This window comes from Conger conger, chromosome 5, assembly GCF_963514075.1.
Source record: "Conger conger chromosome 5, fConCon1.1, whole genome shotgun sequence".
Taxonomy (NCBI): Eukaryota; Metazoa; Chordata; class Actinopteri; order Anguilliformes; family Congridae; genus Conger; species Conger conger.
Window position 1 is genome coordinate 4828409 of NC_083764.1, and position 23979 is coordinate 4852387.

At 46.2% G+C, this 23979-nt stretch overlaps 1 protein-coding gene across 1 annotated transcript in view; it reads left to right on the top strand.

Annotated features, from left to right (window-relative positions):
- The window catches only part of fndc1 (fibronectin type III domain containing 1), a 43104-nt gene extending 20157 nt beyond the window's left edge, over positions 1 to 22947 (top strand). Inside the window, exons 16-24 of the mRNA XM_061241538.1 lie at positions 1702 to 1785; positions 3718 to 3840; positions 12781 to 13011; positions 15006 to 15114; positions 18353 to 18432; positions 18800 to 18829; positions 19580 to 19741; positions 20608 to 20730; positions 21444 to 22947. Of these exons, the coding sequence (XP_061097522.1) occupies positions 1702 to 1785; positions 3718 to 3840; positions 12781 to 13011; positions 15006 to 15114; positions 18353 to 18432; positions 18800 to 18829; positions 19580 to 19741; positions 20608 to 20730; positions 21444 to 21559 (1058 nt within the window). The 3' untranslated portion in view covers positions 21560 to 22947. The remainder of the gene's footprint in view (positions 1 to 1701; positions 1786 to 3717; positions 3841 to 12780; positions 13012 to 15005; positions 15115 to 18352; positions 18433 to 18799; positions 18830 to 19579; positions 19742 to 20607; positions 20731 to 21443) is intronic.
- The last annotated feature ends 1032 nt before the right edge of the window (positions 22948 to 23979 follow it).

The following is a 23979-nucleotide window of genomic DNA, read 5'->3' on the forward strand; positions in this document are numbered from 1 at the left end:
ACCACGGGGTCTGCTGCCTGCTGTTTTTTGCTGTCACTCAACCCTTAATCGACCAATTTAATCTCTTAATCACAGATAACGCACCCCACCTTCCTGAAATGCTTGCAGATTTTACGGGGAATCCCCAGAGCAGCAGACCCTGTGGACCTCTGGTCCCAGACCCCTGATATATTACACACAAATTAATATGTATTATATTATATTGTATTATGTATTAAATTACAGCACAGGTTTATTTGATTTTAGGTTTGATTTCAGTACTCCTCAGTATTAGATCAACGTGACTCCTACAAGTTCTTACATATTTGTTCACTTACCTTAAGTTTCTTCACTTGTGCAGTGACTGAGAACGATTGGCTTTGTACTGCACTCCTGAACTCAGACAGTGCTGTCTAACCTGATAGCTTCCATGTTGCTTACACTTGGTGTTTGTCATAAAGGCCTTGTAAATCGCTTTGGACAAAAGCAACTGCCAAATGAATGGTCGTAAAAGGTAATATAAGCCATCAAGCCAGTTGTTTTAAGACAGAAAGAATCAGAAACTACTGTAGAAATTATGTTTTTGTGAACTGTGACCTGATAACTTTCAGCTACACCAAAGGGGTGTTTCAAATACGTTTATTTAACTTGTGTAAGATCCTGCTTTAATCTTGTGCAACACAAGACTGGGAAAACAGAGCTTAGAATTTGATGAATAGGCAATAGACTTCTTCTTCTTTGGTTGGCTTTGTTCTTCTGTGGTATGCGCCTCCCTCTGAGAGTCCGCACATTAACCCCAAGACCCCCCCCCGGGGACGGCAGCGCCAGCGTCAACGCCGGCTAAACTGGGATTAAAACCCGAGATGCGGATTATACGGTTTGTTTGTGGCCGCGGTGCCCATTTGCGGTGACGGGGACGTCAGTCAGACTCCCCCCGAACGGCAGGAAATGCGAAGCAGGGATTCTGACAGCTGCTCGCCAGCCGCGCAACGCCACCCGCATGCAACGTCGACACCTCCAGCGAAACACATGGCTTTTCCGAGCGGCACATGTTTGGCTCCGTCAGGACACAGCTGGGCCTTACAGCAGCACAGCTTACCGCCGCAGAGCTCGACTCTCATCTCGGAGATCCACGGGGGCTGCTTTTTCGAGAAGGTTTTTACGCCGCGCTTAACCGGTCAACGAGACGTTTATTACGCAGCTGAACTCACCTCAGGTTGCAGATTCTGGGGTGAGAACCGAGAACAGTAGACCCTGTGGTTCTGCAGGATGGAGATTGAGTGCTACTGCCTTTGAGTTATTTATGAAATTACCCATTTGCTCTGCTCGCTTTCCTCACTGAATATTCCAGCATAAACTAGCCTGAGTCGGTCAGACCAGCTGAGATTCTACGATGCTTTAAGGCGGTTTAAGATGTGTCTTCTGACACTTTCAGCGGGTCACCCATCTTAAAGCATCGTAGAATCCCAGTCTTCCGAATCAGGAATTTTTGGCTGGAATCGTCAGCCGGGAAAGTGGCAGAGAAAGTAACCTAGAGGTCACGTGCTGTTTGCTGCGCACAAAACATTCTGCGGAAGCTTTTCTTCGCCCTGCAGCTACACAGATTTTTGCGAGATTATGTTTTTGATTTTGCACTGTTGCTGTTTCTTATTTTGTTTGTTTTGTTTCTATTTTTTTTTGCGGAAAATGTTTGCAACGTCCAATCTCCTGCTTCCTCAACAGAAGGGTCGTCAGGGATGGGGATGGACCCCATGGTTACGGTCGCCATGGCGACCGACAGGGCTGACGCTTTAGCTATTGAAGAAGGTACCGGCTGAGCATGGCTGCATGGTGCCGTTGGGTCATTGTCTCGTCGATGTTGTCCTGGTTGTTGTCTGGTTGTTGTCCGCGTTTTTTTAATCGATGGTCAGTGTCCTAACATTCACGTCCGAACGCCACACCACTAACCGCAAACTAAAAAAAAAAAACTGTTTCAGCATGCTGTACTGTAACCGGGGACGGCTGTCAGTGGGATGTCATGTGATGTTGCAGGTCTCTTATTTCTGGACACCCAACAACACCACCACCACCAGCAAAAAAGAGAACTTGTGCTCAGTTGCTTTGAGTCTTAGGTTGTGCTCAATGTGTGCATCCACGTGGATTTTGGGTGAGAATTAAAGTTGTGTCTTATTTGTATGTGTGTTCTTTAATAGATGGGCTATTTTTTTTGTATTCATTGGTTAGTTCCAGACCTGAGTCAAATAAATCATTGTTTTGAAATACCCTCAAAAAGTGCAAACCCCCACCTTCTGGTCCTCTTGGGTGGCTCAAGATCGATGAAGCACAGAAAAGTATTTGAATCCAAAACAATTACGTAATTGAACCGGGTCTGGTAAATTACTTGTCACCCCTGATGAATGAGAAAGGCCCATGAAAGGTGTCTGACGTGGGCCCAGTTTGACCCAGAGGCTCCGGCAAACAGATGGCGCGTCTGTTCAATGGTGGCCGCGTTGAAAGAGGCCCTTGGCTGTCAGCTATTGGCTCCCGGAGCAGGCAGGAAACAGCTGCGTTGGCCGGTCTGACTGCAGAGGACAGCGAGACCGTCTTCCTCGATCTGGGCCGGGAGTATTGGTCGCGCAGCTGGGCTGGATGAGAGCGGGGAGACTTTGGGCTTCCCCCGAACTCCAGCGCAGAGGGTTGGCCAAGCTCTGGGTCCTGGAGGTCCACAGGTTCTGCTGGAACCCGTGCGGCTCAGAACTTAAGAGTAATTCAGTCTGCTCATTACAGCCCACTCATCGCACTCGTTGTGTGGTCTGAGCTGGTTCTGGATTCTCGAGGCGAACGCAAGACCCGGCACAACCTTCTGCCCTCCAGGACCGGGATTGGCCAACTCTGTTGTCACGGGTAGAGATGGCAATGAGCTTCCAATCACTGACCAATCAAAAGGCTTTGCTCCCAAAAGCAGAACATGGCGATTGGTTCCATCCTAGAGAGCGGCTGATAATATGCAATAGCTCCGCCCCTTCCAGAGATCATTGGTATCCACTCTCCCATCACTAGCCCTAGAGCAGACGATTATTGAGAACCTACCAGATTGAGAAGAAGAGAAGGGTCTAGGTCAGGGGCACTCAAATCTGGCCCTCAAATCCAAATCCGGGCCTGGTTTGCTTGTTTACACCCAGCTGAAAATTGAACAATTCGTGCTGCTGATTGGCCAGACAGTCTTCACACCTGACTCCCAGGTAAAGGTGTGGTGGAAAACCACACCTGGAAAACCAGTGGAAAACCAGAAAACCGGTTAGCCTTCAGTGAAACTGTCAGGAGAGTGAGAAAATTCAGGGAAATATTCACACTAAGCCTTAATTAGTTAATAAATGTGTAGCGATGGGATTACCTGCCATTACGATGCATGTTTGCACAGGGACTGTGCCTTAACATCAGCGGTGGGAAATCCAGGTTCAAAAAGTAAAAGTCCTCTCCAGTATTTTGTTCCAACCACCTGGATTTGCTAATTTGCACAATTCTTCAGCCATGCGGTAGAACCAATGAGTGAAGTCAACTGACTGAGTTAATGGGGGATAAAACACTTGGCAGGGCTTTTATTTTCTGATCCCTGGACTTTCTACCTCTGCATAATATTAAGTGGGTCCAAAAACAAATAATCAATTGCTAGCATCATGGGTGAGATGTACGCAATTGAGAACTTGAAAAAGCAGAGAATCCTGTGTGTGATTTTTTCCCCCCGTCCTTTCTCTTCAGAGAACTTTGTCATCCAGACAACGTTGCCCCCGACAACCACAGCGCTGATGACACAGCCAGTCGCCAGGGGCAACTCTGGCCCCTCCTCCGAGTTCGATGCTGCTGGAAAGAAGCGGTTCACAGGTGAGCCAGGGCCAGGTGGCATACTATTACACTCCCAGAAAAAAAGGGTTCTGAACGGGTTCTTTAGCTTGAGTCCATGGGGAACCCTTTTTGGTTCTTTACGGAAACCTCTGTCGTAGGTGTGAAGCATGAAAACTCCCACACAAATATCAATTTTATCTGAGGAAGCATGATAGTGTTTTTCTATGGCAGGGATCACCAACCCTGTTCCTGGGACCATCCTATAGGTTTTCACTCCAACCCTAACAAAGCACAACTCATTCAACAGCTTCAGATCTCATTGAGCTGTAAATTGGTAGAATCAGATCTCATTGAGCTGTAAATTGGTAGAATCGGGTGTGCCAAATTAGGGTTGAAGTGAAAATCTTCAGGATGGCAAATCTCCAGGAACAGGGTTAGTGGAATCACAGGGTTCCAATTGGAACCATTTTTATTTCTTTTTTAATTGTAGAGCTAATTGTAATGCAGCAATACACGACAACACTTTCAGTGTAAAATCCACTCTCTCAGAGTACATTTGGTCTCTATTGGTAGGGTGACCAGATGTCTCATTTTTCCAGGGACTGCCCAGTATAGCACATTAGACATCCTGTTCACGTGTCCAACTTATTCTGAAAACATGCCCCATGTTTAAGTCATAGCACATTTTAATGGATCCTTCTGATTCTGCATGCCATTATTGTACAGTGTGGATTCTCATTGCATTCTGTACATGGTCCACCCTACATTTGACTATTAACCCTCATATAAAACTCTGCAAAAGTTTGTCTCATGCTCTGGATTCAAACCAGGGATGGAGCTGTGTGAAAGATTTTATTTTTATGCTTCATGCTTCTACCGGGTAACGCCCACAGAAACCAAACGGTTCTGATTGACCAACAGGAAGCAACGGACACAGCAACAAACAGAACGGGAACGATGAACTCCAGATTTGTTTATTCATGCGGATGTAAAAAGATTGCTAATACAGATGATTACTAAAACACAATGATCTAAAGCAGACTCCTAATTTATGCTGTGTGCAGGAAGCGGACGAACGGGTAGTAAAAGCATAGATGGTGGCCTGCTGTTGGTGATATCGTTGACAACATTGGGCTATCGTATGCTAGGAAACCAGGTCCCTTAATTTTTTTACCGAAATATTAATAATTAAAGGCATTAAAGGTACAATAGGTACCCTCTGCCTGTGTTTATAGTCCTTAAGTTCAGGTTTCAAACTATGCAATTGACGGGCCGTTACTCTGTACCAAAACATCATATAGCTGTACAATTGCATTGCTGAAATTCCTCTCTTGACCGTTAGAAGTCAGAAATTACCTACTGTACCTTTAAGGTGTTTCAGTGGATCTCTTTCTTTGTGCGCACAGATTAATGGACCATTATGGGGCCTTGGTTTCCTTTGAACGGGTACTCAATTTAAAAGAAGAGATCGGATAATTATTCATAATAATGTGTAACTAATGTCACTTTAAGGGATTTGTATTTCGTAGTGGTATGTACGCTCAGACGCGGAGCGGTTCTCCAGCGTGAGAATTCTTCTGAGGCGATGCCCCGAGGAACTCTGGGCCAAAGCGCTTTCGACGCCACGTCGTAAACAACACGAGCGGGAGCGTCAGATGGCGTTCCAAGTTCGGATCGCCGTTCTTCGAAACGATAAAGGGCCACCGTGCACCTCTGGGAGAAATTACGATAAAAGCTACGCGCTTTTTCGCCCTGGTGTCAGGGGCAAGCCGTAAAAAATTCGCTAAAACTTCACACATGAATTCCGTCTATCTCTGCGTCAACGTACAGTGATAACGACAGGCAGAATGAAACAGAGAGAAGGGAACACAAGATGGCTGCTTGCCACTGTCGAATTGCTTGGGAAAGCTTTGGCTGGGCGGCTCACATTGACTAATGTTAAGGCATACATCTGCTTAAAGCACACGAGAGCTTCAAGAGGATTATGATTTAATTACTTCACAGTTCCTTTGGGATTACGACAGTTCCGTTTCCGAAACCTCCATTTAAAAGGGAATCTACTTTTATGTTAAGAAAAAGAAAATGATTGTTTCAGCATCTAAAGATTAAGTTATCTCTGTCTTGCCCGCTCCACGGCCTGTCCCAGTACCAAAGCCTGTCTCAGTCCGGGAGAAATCAAGAAGCAAGAAGTCTTTTTCCTTTGCCAATTACTCCTGGCTCCGTGAGCTAATCACAAATAATTAGCGAGTGTAAACACTCAATGCTGGTTCCCTCTCAGATTAGACCGAGTTACACAGTACAAGAATATTATTCAGCTGTCGTCCATGGACCTAGCAGCGAATGTAAGATCAAATAAATGATCGGGCTAATAAAATAATTATGAGCAGAAGTTGGCTTGGAAGGGTGAAACGGATACGGCCGTCTGTGTGTCTAGTGCGCGCTCGAAGCTCTGCACTCCGATGCGTCTCTTCTGTTTCACACTCCAGAGAAAAGAATCATCTCCACAGCAGGAACAAGCACTGTAATGGGAAGCAGGTGTGTGTGTGCAAGTGTGTGTGTGTGTGTGTGCAAGTGTATGTGTGTGTGTGTGTGTGTATGTGTGCAAGTGTGTGTATGTGTGTGTGTGTGTGTGTGTGTGTGCATGTGCGCATGTGAGTATGTGTGTGTATGTGTGTGTATGTGTGTGTGCATGTGAGTGTGTGTATGTGTGTGTATGTGTGTATGTGCGCGTGTGTGTGTGTGCATGTGAGTGTGTGTATGTGTGTGTATGTGTGTATGTGCGCGTGTGTGTGTGTGCATGTGCATGTGAGTGTCCCTGTGCATGTGTGCTAGGAATGGGTGTGTGCGTGTGCACACGTGTATGTGCATGTGTGTATGTTAGGAATGAATATGTGTGTGTGTGTGTTAGGAACGGATGGGTGTGTGTGTTAGCATCATTTGCTGTAAGGCGTTGCCGAATAAGATGAATTTCCCTGTTTGTTGTGGTCTGGTTTGTGTTAGAGCCTTTGTGTAATTTAAACATCTCTTCATGCATTATTGTGTTTATTTCTGGGGGCGTGTGTGTCATTCGCCTTGGCCTGGCGGTGAAGGGGAGAGAAAAAATGGCGAGCAGGTGTCTTTGACAGTGCTGATCTCACTGCGCAGAGACGCTGAGCTCTGCTGCCCAGGGTCTCTGAAGCCAACGGCCCGCACTGACAGATCACAGCCCAGAGCCTCGGAGAGCGTAGCCGCCATTATCGCCCGGGCAATCACGTTTATCGACCGCGCAGTTCCCCCGTCTTCACAGGCCCGATAGCTGTGGATATCAACCGTGTCTATAGAACAGGGCTTCAGTTACAGCAATGCGTACTTACAAGGCTACAGGTTCAAATCCCACTTGAGCTGATGTCAAAAAGCCCAAATGGGTCTTTAAGCTAACGGTTTAAGCCCTTTAAGCTATGGGATAAAGAACATTCTAATCACATTATTTGTTAACTGAACCTTCTAAATGCTGACGATAATATGCATTCAAAATACAGCAATTGGATACATTTTCTGAACAAATGAACAAGCCTTCAGCACTGGTGGGATTGGCTTCAGAAAGCCTCTGATAGGTGTGGCTACCATCTGCAGCCAGCCAATACCTTGCACGCACCAATCAAAACACTCTTCTCCCCCAGCAAAAATGCTACGATTGGCTTCAGCCATCACAGTTCGTTGAGGACAGCGATGGCCCTGCCCATTAACAGACACGAGTCATCGCCCTTCCATCTCCAGGCCTTCCGCCAGTGCACTCCTGCTTCCCATTATCACATGCGTAGCGCCAAGGCAAAAAAGAAAGGGCTGAATTATCAATAGCATGTCGGGGGGGGGGGGGGAGTTCGGCTGAGAACATCGATTAAAGCCGCGAGCCCTTGTATCAGCGGTAATTGGCGATTTGATTCGGCACCGCGTTCTGCGAGTCGCGTTACTGGCGCCCCGGGGGCGGCGGGGTTTCGAGTCCAGGCCTGTCAGGAACGCGTGTTTTGACAAACGCATTCCGCAAGAGAGGAAACGCGCTGAGCCGGCAAAACAATTCATTACGCGGACGACGCGAGGTCTGGTCGGACCCGAGGCCGTCGCGCTTCATTAGAGGATCTGGGGAGCGAGCGGTTCGGAGCGCCGTCTCTATTGGAAGCAGAAGGCGTCTCGGATCTGAACGACGGCATCGCGGCGGCTCCGGGCATCTCAGGACACGGGAGGCCTCTGCGAACGTCATCGCGAGCGGTGTGATCCCCCCTCCGATCCCCCCCCCCCCCCCCCCCCCCCCGACAACATTAATATTTTCGTAGCGGCCCCTTTTGGCCGCAGAGAAGCGGCCGGGGCGGCGGAATGTAAGTAAACGTAGCGAGGAGTCGCGTGGGCTAACGTGCTATGCTAACGTGCTAGGCTAACGTGCTTGTCTTGGCGCGTGCGGAGGATCGGGTGTGCTTCCGCGGGACTGAATCAGGACGAGAAACACTCCCTCCCTCACACCAATTATACAGTGCAGCTTCAGTAGCAGTTAATGCCACTGACCTCTCGGCCTCCATTTTAGAGAACCTGCCCCCGCCCCCTCTCCGCCTCTCCACTCCAGATCTGATCTGAAGGGAGTGGGCAAGATCCTGGCACAAAATCACAGAGCTGATGTATCATCCCGCCCCCCACCTGACTGAGATAGGGCCATCCCCGACTTCACACACACACACACACACACACACACACATCTGAAACCCATTACGTCTGGGGGGGGGGGGGGAGGGGGGGGGACGAAGAAGAAGTGGAAAGAGAAAGTGGAAAGTAAAGTGCTGACATCGGCAGTGTGAGCCGACGGCGGCTCTCTGAGACGCATACACACACACACACTCTCTGAGACGCCGCGTGATTTATGGCGGTAATATCCGCTAGTCCGCCCGTGCTTCCAAGGTTCCACTTCTGTTCGTCTGTCTGTCTGTCTGTCTGTCTGTCTGCCACCTTTTTCGCACCTCCAAAAAACGGACGTCTCTCTTTTACTGGGTTCTGGGGGGGGGAGCTGGACTACCGAGGTGTGGAAAGGAAACGCAAACGCCCTAAACTGGGAACTTTGCCCAAAAATATACACTCACTGAGCACTATATTAGGTATTTAGTAGACCTTCGGCTGCTGTAGCCTGCCCACTTAGAAGTTTGATGTGTTCAGAGATGCTCTTCTGCATACGATTGTTGTAATGCCTGATTATTTGCGCTACTGTCACTTTCCTGTCAGCTTTCACCAGTCTGGCCACGTAGATCACATTTCTTCCCCATCCTAACATTTGGTCTGAACAACAGCTAAACCTCTTGACCATGTCTGCATGCCTCTATGCAATGCTGCATGCTTTAGTTGCTGCCACATGATTGGCTGAATAAATATTGGCATTAAAAAGCTGGTGTACAGGTCTACCTAATAAAGTGCTCACTGAGTGTATGCTTTGGGTGCCAAATGTATCTGTCCATCTACACTATAAAAAATATATAAATTACAACATACTAACCGTATCTGTCTCTTGACATGGACATTCACGTGAATCATGACACCACAGAGGCAGCCAAGCGCCCTCTCAACATCGTTGTAAAGCATAGCTACACGTTGGTCATACCAGATTGCTTCTGATGCAGAACACAGAAAATGAGATATCTAGTAGAACCACATCAACTATATCTACAGTAAAAAATACTGGGGAGTTATTGTACCTTCACATGTTTGGCTAAAAGTCACTTCAGTTGCAGCAGGGATTTTGTTTTCACCATAAAACTTGTCGGCGTTAACCGACTGTGAAGGAGAACAGAGTATGGTGTAATATGGTGGATGAAAGAGGGGATCAGTTTAGGATTTATGCTTTCTGGGGACGCGATACAGAGCAACACCATGAGGTACTGTTTGGCGCGGTTAGCCGTTCCAGTTATTGGCGAGAACAAGGCCCGAACCAGGCCTGACGCAGCAGGGCTGGCGTAAATCTCCGTAGTGGCTTTTTCTCTGGTCCCGTCCCACTGATTAAAAACAGCCCGCACACAAACGCACTCACTTGACCCCGTTGCACTCTTAAAAACGAGGATGGTGTATTTGGCACAAGACCTTACGCTCCTGGTTGGCAGGCAACGACATCCTTCATTTCCTGTCTGCTGACGGGGCGCCATTTTGGCTCTCCAGTTTCCTGTTAACACAATGTCGGTTTATTGCTCACTCATTAATTTATTATTATTATTTAACCTTTATTGAACCGGGGGGGGGGGGGGTACACTCGAGAAGGTTTTGGCCTCGAATGCCGTTTTGAATGTTACGTAAACAAACCACCGCGTACGATGGCGTAACTGGAAGCAGTAGGTGACTTATTTAACACTCCGTGCCACACTGGACACCGTTGCCATACCGACCGCCATAATAAGAGCGCTCTGCTCGCGGATGTTCTGCACAGCACCGGCGGCTCATAAAACACGCTGTTTTCGCCGAGCCTGGGGAGCTGATTTACAGTGTGTCTGGAGGAGGGCAGGCCCACTCCCTCACCTCCCAACAGGGAGAGACAGCGTTCCCAGCAGGGAGAGAGAGCGTTCCCAACATGGAGAGACCTCTCAGGAGGTCTCCCGGCCAGGTGCTGACCAAGCTCAGCAGCGGCTGTTCGACAGGAGACCGGGGGGGGGGGTACAGCTGGATTTCGGGGAAAGGGGGCGCAGATGTTGCATGACGCAGGTGCCGGGCAATGTGGAAGGGTGTCGGTGGGGACTTGTTTCAGACTCAAACGGGATCCGGTTTAAACTTGCAGTTCCGTCAGTGTTCCTCTCCAAGGAATGAGAAACTCAGGGCCAATCTCACAGACCCAGACCGAGCTTAGTCCTGGACTAAAATAAGTTTTTTGTCTCCATTTGTGTCTGTGAAACCGGCCCCTTATTTTTCTCCACAGCTTTTGGAACCTCTCGTTCCCTTGCTGACAGTTCTGCAATACTAAGCCCAGTCGTTCCTGGTGTTTTCGAACATCATAAGCTCTGGTATTTAAGATCTGTTTGATGACGGCTCACTGTTCTCCTTAGACACGCATGATCGCAGCCTGTCGCCGGTCTTTAGCCTCACTCAGACTCACGTGAGGCTTCAGGGGACAATCAGGCTGTGGTGTAAGACTCCTGTTTGAGGAGAACGATGTCTGTGACCTGTGTCACAAAGATGGATTACGGCATTAAACGCACAGAGCAAACCCCCTGGAATTCTCCCGAATCTGGAACATGGACCGAAGTAAAAAATTGCTTTTCCGGGTTTTACTCAGTGCAGTTATCCAGCTAAAATCAGTAATCCTGCTTTGTGGGTTTTACTCAGTGCAGTTATCCAGCGAACTCAGTAATCCTTCTTTGTGGGTTTTACTCAGTGCAGTTATCCAGCTAACTCAGTAATCCTGCTTTGTGGGTTTTACTCAGTGCAGTTATCCAGCTAACTCCATAATCCTACTTTGTGGGTTTTACTCAGTGCAGTTATCCAGCTAACTCAGTAATCCTGCTTTGTGAGTTTTACTCAGTGCAGTTATCCAGCTAACTCAGTAATCCTACTTTGTGGGTTTTACTCAGTGCAGTTATCCAGCTAACTCAGTAATCCTGCTTTGTGGGTTTTACTCAGTGCAGTTATCCAGCTAACTCAGTAATTCTGCTTTGTGAGTTTTACTTAGTGCAGTTATCCAGCTAACTCCATAATCCTACTTTGTGGGTTTTACTCAGGATCAGTTATCCAGCTAACTCAGTAATCCTGCTTTGTGAGTTTTACTCAGTGCAGTTAACCAGCTAACTCAGTAATCCTGCTTTGTGGGTTTTACTCAGTGCAGTTATCCAGCTAACTCAGTAATCCTGCTTTGTGGGTTTTACTCAGTGCACTTATCCAGCTAACTCAGTAATCCTGCTTTGTGAGTTTTACTCAGTGCCGTTACCCAGCTAACTCAGTAATCCTGCTTTGTTGGTTTTACTCAGTGCAGTTATCCAGCTAACTCAGTAATCCTGCTTTGTGGGTTTTACTCAGTGCAGTTATCCAGCTAACTCAGTAATCCTGCTTTGTGAGTTTTACTCAGTGCAGTTATCCAGCTAACTCAGTAATCCTGCTTTGTGGGTTTTACTCAGGATCAGTTACCCAGCTAACTCAGTAATCCTGCTTTGTGAGTTTTACTCAGTGCAGTTAACCAGCTAACTCAGTAATCCTGCTTTGTGGGTTTTACTCAGTGCAGTTATCCAGCTAACTCCATAATCCTACTTTGTGGGTTTTACTCAGTGCAGTTATCCAGCTAACTCAGTAATCCTGCTTTGTGGGTTTAACTCAGTGCAGTTATCCAGCTAACTCCATAATCCTACTTTGTGGGTTTTACTCAGTGCAGTTATCCAGCTAACTCCATAATCCTACTTTGTGGGTTTTACTCAGTGCAGTTATCCAGCTAACTCAGTAATCCTGCTTTGTGAGTTTTACTCAGTGCAGTTAACCAGCTAACTCAGTAATCCTGCTGTGTGGGTTTTACTCAGTGCACTTAACCAGCTAACTCAGTAATCCGGCTTTGTGGGTTTTACTCAGTGCAGTTATCCAGCTAACTCAGTAATCCTGCTTTGTGGGTTTTACTCAGTGCACTTATCCAGCTAACTCGGTCATTGTGCTTTCGTGATACCGGCCCATTATCTCACCAAAATATATTTTGTTTAAATAAATAGATTAATAAATAAAACAAACAACTGCATTTAACCATGTGGTAGAAGTTAAGGATTAACGTGATTGTATGCAGAACAACAGCGTGCATGTGGGAAAAAAGTGAACTTTGTGAATCACCTGGGGCAAAGCAAAGACCAAGTACAAGTCATCTGACGTTGTGCCAGAACGTCGATTACGAAGCATGAAAAAAGGAAACAAAAACATATTGCAGAGGAAACAATGCAGTCATAACGGCCCGTAATGTTAATCCGATCCTGGACCGATCGATCTGTTCCGTCTCCTCGACCCCCCTCTCCCCAGCCCCGTACGTGAACTACATCCGGAAAGATCCGGGGGCGCCCTGCTCCCTGACGGAGGCGCTGGAGTACTTGCAGATGGACGTGCTGGAGAACCTAATCGAGCAGGACAGCGTGCTCACGGGGCGACCGCCCAAACACAAACCTCACAACTTCACCGTGGTTGCCATGGAGGGCTGCCACTCCTTCGTCATCCTGGACTGGGCCCGGCCGCTGAAGGACGACATGGTGTCAGGTGCGCGCTGCCCCCTGCTGGCTGGCTGTCTAAATGTACCATCCACTTTCCTACACTGCCCCCTACTGGGTGGCTGTCCTAATGCACATCCACTTTTCTATACTGCCCCCTGCTGTCTGGCTGTCCAAATGACCCTTCATACATGTACCCCCACTGTCCTACACTGCCCCCTGGCTGTCTGTTTGTCATAATGCTGGTCGGGTGAAAAATGTAGGTTTCAAGAACAACCTTGACCTCATGTTGATCTTTGTTGTTTTGTACTGGAACCAGGCCTACTTACATAAGCGTTCTCATGTAAGCCATCTGTGTTGCTCGATCAGCTATGGAAGATACAGTATGTACATCTACTTGGAACGGGAACTCAATTCAATTCAAAGTTTTCCAAGAAGAGAGATAAATCTCAAAAACAAATATAAAGTCGACCCCATGGAAAGAATTCAGTCGTATACTTTCCCAGGGTTTTATAATTCCTCAAAGAGCCCCCAAAATGTGTCTTTCAGCTTCAAACCACACGTTGGCTTTGGTGGTTATGGTAGCCTAACTCGCAGATATGCAATAACTCCACAAAAGCTGAAATACAAGAGCCGTGCGTCCCGCAGCCTCATCCAGATGCAGATTTTCTGTGTTTCCATGAAAGACACTCACATGTGCGCTTAACTCAAGTGTGCGTTCAACTCCATCCCCTGAAGTGTAGATCACTAAAAGGGCTTTCATATTGGAAAGGCAGAGGAATGTGATGTTGAATTAAGTGATTAATGTAACTTTAAAGAATTTGGGGTTTTTTCTGAAGGCCAGCTGTGTCAGTGGGGGTGGATCTGTGTGTTTGCCTTGGCGGATAGATACACGTCTGTAGAGTTTCACCTCAGGAGGCCTTGCCATTGGGGGGCGAGAACAGATAAACTGTTTGTTCGCTGTCCTCCTGAAACTATGCCGCTAAAAGCTCTTGCACACATCGCGTCGTCTCCTCGTCTAATGCGCTTTGTTAAATTGAATTCTACCGCATCAACAGCGCCTCTTGAAATTTGTGACAGCATCTCACCTCATAGCCTGGAGCCTTGTATTTAACTTTGGCAACCATCCAGGGAAAAAAAGACCTTTTTAAAACAGGTGACGGGAACAATTTTGAACTAGTTCAGTGTTAGGGCATAACTGCTGACAGTTTCCATTGAGTGGAGTATATATGATCTCATGATCAGAGCATTCGGGTAGCGTTATTAGAAAAATAGAGGCAACTGGATGGCTCTGTTTGCTGGCACTCCCCGGTGTAAAATCCAACTAGAACCAGCTGTTAGAACCAGCTGTTTCAAAACCTAGCATGAGCTGTTTCTCACCCAACTCCTTTGCTGACTGTGACCTACAGCCCTCCAGCGATGTGCAGAGAGGGAGTTACTGGGTGTTGGTTCTGTCCCATTCTCAAACGAGCCTTCCTTTCAGATCGTGCAAGGTTTTGGTCATGGGCTGCCGACAGCACGTTCCGACCACCCAGTTTATTATTTCGTTCCAAACAGGACATGTTCGAGCAAGACCGAGCGGGTGCACACACACATCAGTTTAATGGACCACAGAGTGTCTTTCTATGAAAACACACAGAATGGATTGAGCAAAAGCCACAGAAATGTCCAAAGGTAAAGAGCACATCCAAAATGTCCAAAAAGAGCAACTACTTATCTTTTCCAGTGCCGAGGTTTAGAACCAGGGTTTAGGGGGATAAAAACAGTGTCCTTGTTTCGTTGCCCAACAGCGACCCCTCTGGCCACTTGCATGAAGTGCACTCTCAGTGTGGCTGGGTGCTACATGGCACTGCGCAGTAACAGTTAGCTATAACTAATAGCATGGCGGTAACACTCCAGGCAGAGAAAAGATAAGTTGTGCCTCTGATTGGATATTTTAAAATGTGAGGTTAAAAAATCAGGATTAAAAACATGATTCTGAATGCAGATGGTGGATGATAGCTATCCATGAGAGCCCTGACTGTTCTTTCCCCTAAATCTCAGGCTACAAGGTTCACAGCGCTTCCTACGACGACGTCCTGAATAACCGGTGGTCTTCCAGATCCTCGACAGGCACACACCTGTCCGTGGAGAACCTGAAGCCCAACGCAAGGTTTGTCACCGCGCACTGTCCACCGAGTGCAGACCTGACAGGGTGGAGGACAGGGATGGACCTGATGGAACGCCGGCTGGCTCAAAGAGAGCTCTGATTGGTCGGCTTAACCTGAACTCTGATTGGCCGGCTTAAAGTGAGCTTTGATTGGCTGGCTTAAAGTAACCCGCTCCAGCTTTTACAGCAAGAACAGGAAGCCTGATATCAGAAAAGAATATTTAATATTTAAAATGGCTCTTGTCAAATTGAAAATCATTGCATATAAAACACATGTTTTAAGGTATTCATCAACAGTTGTCCTGTACAGTCTACAGAAATGCTATTTTATAATATAATATAATATAATATAATCTTCATTTTCAGAGAGCTCATGAATGTTATAATCCTATCAGCGCCGGCGGCACGGGCTGCCGATGTTTGCGGTGGAGCAGGTGTTTCAGTGCTGGCACGGGCGCTGGAGTTCAGTCATCTGCGCTGAATTATCTCCGTATTAACCGGGAGCTTCCACATCGCGGGCCGCTTACAGTGGCAAGGAGGCCCCCGGGGGGGCTGATCGCGTAAGCGGGTTCAGTCCCAACAGCTCGGGCCAGGGTTTGAGTTCAGGGCAGAGACCGGATGACGTGAGACCCTGCTTCATCAGCAGACACGGCGGGTGCGTCCCTGGAGGAGATCTAACACAGAGTGGGGGGGGGGGGGGGGGGCGCCAGTCGCCCTCTCACACACACACACACGTTCCCCCCTCCGACCACCGAAAAGGAATTCTGTTTCTCTTCCTCGCCAGGTTGTTGGCATAGAAACTGGGAAACAGAAAAGTTAAATATCGGATCAAACCCCAAAAGAGCACGATGGCAAACGCCCAACCGCACGAGTGCACTGCTCTGATCTGACGATAACGTTGAAGTTTGAAGTTCAAAGCTAAAGAATTTCAGCTCCAGGCCGTCATTGATTACGAGTAGACTTTAAAATAAATTAAAATATTTGACCACCGTTTTTCCATGCCGACGGCTCTTTCCGACTCAGATACGGGCGGGTGTGTGTCTGGCTGCTCACAGTGACAGACACCTCTGCGTGCCTCACTGAGCAGGAGCAGAAGCAACGACAGATTACACAGGTTTCAGTTTAAATGTATTTATTAGCAGAATAAGCCCCTTGGGACGGTAGATGTTATTTTCGAGGCGGGCCTTTGGAGAGCCGCACCACGTTAAGGTTGTGCTGGAGCGTGCGGTTCAGCTGTCACACGTGCACGGCAGCCATGTCAGGTTCTCATTTCTCCATTTTCCATTTGCACTTCGCCAGGGCGATGAGTGGGAAACAGTAGCCAGGTGAGTTCATCTAATGAGACAGCTGACGTCAAAAAACCTTTTCCTTCTTATGCACACTGCATATATTCTGTTATATTTGTAAAACAGAAATTTTCAGGGTGTAAGTATATAAAATGTGTTGTGTTTAGTGCCGTGTGCCAAACCTCCCCTTTTCTATGGAGGGAGAATAAAGAAAAACTCCAGTGATTGGGCGGGGGAGGGAGGGGGGGGGGGGGGGGGCACCACAAATTCATTCCCTGCTAAAATGAAAACAATATGACATTTGTGATTCATTTTCACAATAGTGGACGTTTTCTATAATGGCGGAACACGTTGGAAAATGGAAAACACGTGCGGAGATATTCGGCGACAGAAATTCGATTTGGCCGCACGGGGTTCTCCTGAGATGTGACATCAGTTGAGGAGGTCGGGTCCAGCACCAGGGGGTGGGAGGGACGGGGGTGAATCTGTGGTGCTGGTCCTACACACCGCCTAATCAGAATAACCCGCACACAAGCACTCACACGTGTGTCAGCAGAATCATGGCTACCAGTCTTGAGTAGCGGGGTTCATGTTTGGATTTGCCCCCTCTGTTACCCTAAGTGGAGTTTGAGACTCTCGTAGTGTCAGAGAGACAGAGAGAGAGAGAGAAAGAAAGAGAGGGAGAGAGAGACAGAGAGACAGAGACAGAGAGAGAGAAAGAAAGAGAAAGACAGAGACAGAGAAAGTGAGACAGAGAGAAGTCGCCGTTTAAGCCGTCCAAACCCAGCGGTTCATGACTCAGGAATGCAGAACAGACACACGTCTCTTCTTGCCCGTTCCCAGATTAAAATTAGAACAGAATTGTCTTTTGCTGGTTTCAGGACCATGTGTCAGAAGTGTGTGATATATACGATAGGAGAAGGCGACAGGCTAGAAGAGGCTATGAAAGGCGTGTCAGGGTGTGCCGTCACGAAAGAGCATCCTTTTAAAAATCTGCTTCTAACACGTACAGTTCAGTCCTCCTTCGTGACACACACCTCAGACAAACTCGACTCGGGGAGTGGTTCCCATGAGATTCCTCACCTCAACCACAGCAGAGAAAAGGCTAAAATGCCCTTGTAACTTGAGCCGGTATGTCTGGGTCTGTGCTGTGGAAAAGGAAGCCCGTTCTCGGTGATGTGCTGCGTCTGGATATTACCATTCCTGATGGCGGCTTGGATTCGATCAGCGTTTGTCCTTAGCCCGGGCCCACAGTGAAAATAAGTGTTCGTTTTTATTTTGTTCTCCCACAAACAGTTTCGCAAGCTTGTTTTGGCCACCGCTGACTTGCTTCGATGAGGAAAGCTCACGTTGAGCGACAAGGATGACTGAACCCCGGCCATTATTTAGACTAAGAAAAGTACATTTCCAATCCGTTTAAATGGGTTTGCACGATTAGCACGCAGGGTCCAAAATGGCCTGGAGGCCATTGTAGGGTGTGTGCATTGTGCTCTAATGCCACAGACGCTGGATGAAAAAACAGTATCCCTTGGCAGGCTGGTCGTTCCCTGTTCTGTGGCTCACAAAGAAAGCGGTTTATGAAATGAGCAGTTCATACTCTGCTGTCCTCCCACATAAAGTAGAGCAGTCCCATTAGCAATTCTAACCTGCGGGTTTTCTTGGAATGTTTTTTATTTTCAGTGTTCTAGAACTGCACAGCTTTCAATTACCAGTAGTGATTGTGACGTCAGCATTAGAACGTTCAGTTAAGACACACACAAAATATTAGCAATACAGTTACTTTAGTAATACTAATACATTTACTTGTCTGCTATTGCTGTCCGTCATTATAAAATAAAAATAAAATGTAATAAAATTATGAACTTGGCTAGCTGATACAGCTGACGGCAGAGCACTGTATCTAAGCGATACGGAGAGAGTGATTCTGTTTTTTTTCCCCCCTCTCTTTTTGACAGATATTACTTCAAAGTTCAAGCAAAGAACGTATTTGGACTCGGCCCACTCAGTGAAACGATCACATATGTCACAGAGTCAGGTCTGTGTCCACTGGTGTCCATGATATGGAAATGTCCAAAGTGCAGTTTATAACACATTTATATACACTGCATCACTGACTTAACCTTCTGTCCTATCTTTGTGCCTGTCGTTTATAACACATTCATATACACTGTATTAGGGGCATGCCCTGTCTATGTGTTTCTGGTTTATAACACATTTATAACATAATGTAATGACGAACAGGCCACTACATTTCCGCTACATTTAAATAGACTGCTTCACCAGCTCAGACTGGTTTAAGCTAGAATTTCCAGTAGGGACACAACACTATAGTATGATTTGCACACTGCTGGTAATGTGGTGAGCAGCTGCCTGGAAGGTGAAATGTGTGTTTTGTGTTTCAGACGACCCTCTACTTATCGACAGGCCCCCCGGTGAGTCCCGGACACGTGTCAGTCAAAGGGTCACATGACTCCAAAAGATCACATGACCTCAGAGGGTCACGTGACTCCGAAAGATCACACGACCTCAGAGGGTCACGTGACTCCGAAAGATCACATGACCTCAAAGTCGGGGGTTCTCAAGCACGAACCTAATGTAATCAGGGCAGCCTGTACCCTCGTGGTTACGGTGCTTGACTGGGACCCGGAAGGTCGGTGGTTCAAGCCCCAGTGTGGCCGCAGCCTCCTCTATCTTCTGTTCAGTTTGTTTTATTAGAAAAGGGGGCCGCACAAAGCAATATTCTTCCTGGGGGCCCACAATTCCTCGCTGCACCCCCCCACCCCCGTTTTTTTGTTTGTTTTTGTCACGGTTAATGTCGAATCAGTTGCACACAACATAAATCATCAGAACTGAGCCGGGAGCTGTGTGCACTCTCAGAAATACAGGTGGGAAATAAAGGTGCCTATAAAGGTGCAAATGCCTGTCGCTGGGGCAGTGCCGTACAGGTACATAACATCGAACCCCTAGTCAGCAATACAGAATTTATTTGTACCTTTATTTGTTTGGAAAACTCATTTGTACCCAAAGAGAACATTACTGTACTTTCAGGTTACGTTTTCGGATATTTCTTTGAATTTCCTTGAAGGACAATAAAGGTCCCTCCACTGTGGCTTTGTTTCTGAGAGGTACGCGACATCCTTGCTGAGCTGTTGGTTTTTTTTGGGGTGGGTGGGGTTTTCCAGGAGGGGAACCCATCTGGGTGCCGTTCACCTTCAAGTATAACCCGGCCCACAGCGTGTGCAAGGGCAGCCAGTTCGTCAAGCGCACCTGGTACAAGAAGTTTGTCGGGGTCGTCCTGTGCAACTCGCTGCGGTACAAGATCTTCATGGGCGAGGGACTCAAAGGTATCAGTGTGTGTGTGTGTGTGTGTGTGTGCGTGTGTGTGTGTGTGTGCGTGTGTGTGTGTGTGTGTGTGTGTGCGTGTGTGTAAGTATGTGTGTATGTGTGTAAGTGTGTGTGTGTGTGTGTGTGTGTGCGTGTGTGTAAGTATGTGTGTATGTGTGTAAGTATGTGTGTGTGTGTGCGCGTGTGTGTGTGTATGCGCGTGTGTGTGTGTGTGTGTGCGTGTGTGTGTACGCGCGCGCGTGTGTGTGTGTACGCGCGTGTGTGTGTGGGTGTGCGTGTGCGTAAGTATGTGTGTGTGTGTGCGTGTGTGTGGTGCATGGTGTGTGTATGTGTGTGTGTGCGTGTGTGTAAGTATGTGTGTGTGTGTGTGTGTGTGCGTGTGTGTGATGCATGGTGTGTGTATGTGCGTGCGTGTGTGTAAGTATGTGTGTATGTGTGTGTGTAAGTGTGTGTGTGTAAGTGTGTGTGTGTGTGTGCATGTGTGTGTGTGTGTGTGTGTGTGTGTGTGTGTAAGTGTGTGTAAGTGTGTGTGTTGCGCATAGATAATGGTTGTAGATAATGGGCTGGGTCCAAGTTGTTATCAAGTCATTTTTTTCCTGTAAGCTGCAGTGTCTGGCCACAAAATGTCTGACGGAATGTTGCAGATATCACTGCAGATGTTGGACATTTATTACATTTAAAAAATAAAATGTCATGGCTTGTGTTGTACAGAAGAGCAGACACCATTCAAAGCTGATTGCGTTTTTATTGCTTTATTACTTTAGATGACCTTTTTAGTGCATTGCATCATTGACATGTACAGGAGTGGTTTGGATTGCAATACAATAAAAGGTTCTCACCTCCAACTCTTTCTCGATCCTTCTAGACACGTTCTACAGTATTGGAGACACCTTCGGCTATGGTGAAGACCACTGCCAATTTGTTGATTCTTACATGGCAGGAAGAACTGGGCCCCAGAGTCTTTCCGCCTATCTGCCAACTGCTCAAGGTGAGATGCATGAGTGTAGACGACACCCTCACACTTACCCATGCCAGAATTAAATTACCCGAACAAACATTTCATATTTCATGTACAGTATAAAATTGTTTAATATAAAATATACTGTACATGAAGGTTCTGTAGAGTATATGCCTAGATGCATCCCAGGGAACAGTTGAACTTTTTTTGGAATGTTTTTTCATTTAAAAATTTCTAAATGTGAGTGTTCTAGAACCCTTTTTATTTCAATTACCAGGAGCGATTGTTACATTACAGCATTAGAACGTTCAGCCAATAGCCTAGTGGCTAAATCTCATGACTGGGACCCTGACGGTTGGTGGTTCAAGCCTTGTTGTAGCCATGATCCACACAGCTGTTGGGCCCTTGAACAAGGCCTTTAACCTTGCATTGCTCCAGGGGGTTGTCTCCTGCTTAGTCTAATCAACTGTAAATCACTTTGGATAAAGGCGTCAGATAAATAACAAATTGTTATTATTTTAATCACATATTTGTGATCTTACGCCTAATCATCTTTGACAGCAATAAAGTAGATAATAGCTAAGATTATAGTCAGTAGAGTACCTCATGGGTCTTAGGTTTCATTTCACCTTTGAGACTTTCAGGAATTTCACAAAAGTTGCACAAAAACATGACTCATTTTTTATAGCCAACAGTGAATAATGTGTTTAATTTCATCTTTTTTGAAAATGTATTCCCCGCAGGTTACTACCGGGCGTACCGCCAGGAGCCGGTGTTGTTCGGACCCATCGGTCGGAACACGGCGCACAACTTCGTGGGCTGGTACGAGTGTGGAGTCCCCATCCCGGGGAAGTGGTAACAGCGTTCCGGCGGGAGTGTGAGAATTTGCCGGAAAAAAAAACACGGGACTTTGCTCGATCCTGCTGAGCGCATCTCGAATCACGGAGAGATGAACTGTCACACACGTCAGCAAACATACAACATATACTGCTTCGGATGAAGAGAATATAATACTTGTTTCGTTTTTTTTATATTCTAAATTCTTTGTAACCATGTTTGTGCACTTTTTTTTTTTTAAGCAGTCTGTATATTGGGAAAAGCATGTGTGCTTAGCTCAGATAACCGTTGTCTTCCGGATCTGAAAAATAACATGTTGACTAAATAGTTTTGACATTGCACTCAAGGTAGTCTCTCAAACCTTGTTTTTTTTTTTTTACAATGAAACCAAGATCAAACACATTTTTTAAATGCAAAAACATAAACAGATGAACGAAGACTGTACTTCTTGCCTGATGTGGCAGTTTGTGAGTCTGGTATATACTTTTTAAAAACACTTTTATTAATTCATGTTTTTTTTATACACAGAATGAGGTTTTATTTTGATCAGGTTTTGTCTGAATGAGGTCAGAGAATACAATGACATATACACTCAGTGACCACTTTATACCTGTACACCAGCTCGGAATCAGCCAATCATGTGGCAGCAACTCAATGCATGAAAGCATGCAGGTATGGTCAAGAGGTTCAGTTGTTGTTCAGACCAAACATCAAAATACGGAACAAATGGGATGTACAGTAAGTGACTTTGACTGTGGAATGATTGTTGGTGCTAGACAGGGTGGTTTGATTATCTCACAAACTGCTGATCTCCTGTGATTTTCACATACAACAGTCCCTAGAGTATACCGAGAATGGTGTGAAAAACAAAAAGCATCAAGTGAATGGCAGTTCTGTGGGCAAAAATGCCTTGTTAATGAGAGAGGTCAGAGGAGAAGGACCAGACTGGTTCAAGATCCCCTTGAAGTGGATGGGATAAAGCAGCAGAAGACCAATACGTTTAAAAAGTAAAATAATTAAGTGCTCAGTGAGTGTAGAGTCACATTTGTCTCAGGAGCAAGAAGAAAGCAGTAAAACAGTGCTAATCAAAACCACTAACAATCACACCAGCCATCTTTTAAAATGTATAGCTGAGTTTATTTTAAATGTCTGTTTTCAACAGGTTAACGTGTCTGGCGTGACTGAATTGTCAAAATAAAGTACACACCACAAACTTTTAACCAAGTGCACTTGCTTTGAAATATTAATATTTTCACTATTGTTTATGTAAAAGTGTGTTTTTTATTTATTCTCACTGAGCTGCGCAGAAGGTACCTGTATATCCATTCGGTTTCCGTTTCCGTTGACTTCCTGTAATGATCAGAAAATGTTTTTGAATAAATAAACATCAGGGAGGTTCTGAGGCGACAACGTTTCCCCGCTTTACGCTTGGCAAGGTTTGCGTGCATCTCACGGTTCCTGGTGGATTCCACTCACATGCTATGAGAGTTGAGAGAACCCATCTGCATTATGTGGACACGTCATCCCCACCCAAAACCAGTAAGACTGTACTTGAGATCCAGTAGCCTGAATGGTGGGATTTTCTTCCTGTTGACATTACATTACATTACATTAATGGCATTTGGCAGACGCTCTTATCCAGAGCGACGTACAACAAAGTGGTTAAAATGTATGCATTAAAGTGAAGGACAACTCAGATAAAAACACACTTGTTAAACAATGTAAGTTGATGCAAATGAAGCCAAGCATGTGCATTGAAGAATGCTGCCCCAAGGAAAACTACAGATTCTATAGAACAGTTCCTAACCCACACCAACATTGAAACATTATGACAATGGCTTGCTGTTTATGTCCTCAAAGAGTTGCTGAACTCAGCCAACAGCAAAACACAGTACCGTATACCGTTGAATTTGTGGGCAGGTTTTTACAAACATTATCAGAAAGTAGGGTTCTATGACTTCATGAAACAACCCTTTCTAGTTCTTAATGGAGCACTGAATGGTAGGTGTGATTTTACTCAAAAAAGAACCCTTGGACTAGACAGGTTTTCTCCCTGGAGACATAGAGGAGCCTTTTCTTCTGAGAGAACAGAAGGCATCTCAAATCCTTGCATGAGCAAGATTCTACAAAATGGATTCCCAATAGAGCATTGTAGCAATATTAGCTCATGAGCCACTTGGCATTTTTTTCTGCTGGACAAGAGGACATTGAAGAAACTGCTCTTGTGTTTTGAAATGAAGCATTCAAATCCAAACAATGAACCAGGACACCATTCTGTTCCTATTCTAGGAAAATAAGTCACCCACAAAAAAAAATAACAGTCGGTTCATTTATCATACACAAGAGTTGGTTTTAATGAGCTGTTTGTGCAGTTAGTAAAGAACACAAGTATCTGGGTTTTTTAACCACCATTATATGTTGTCATATGATATGATATCTGTT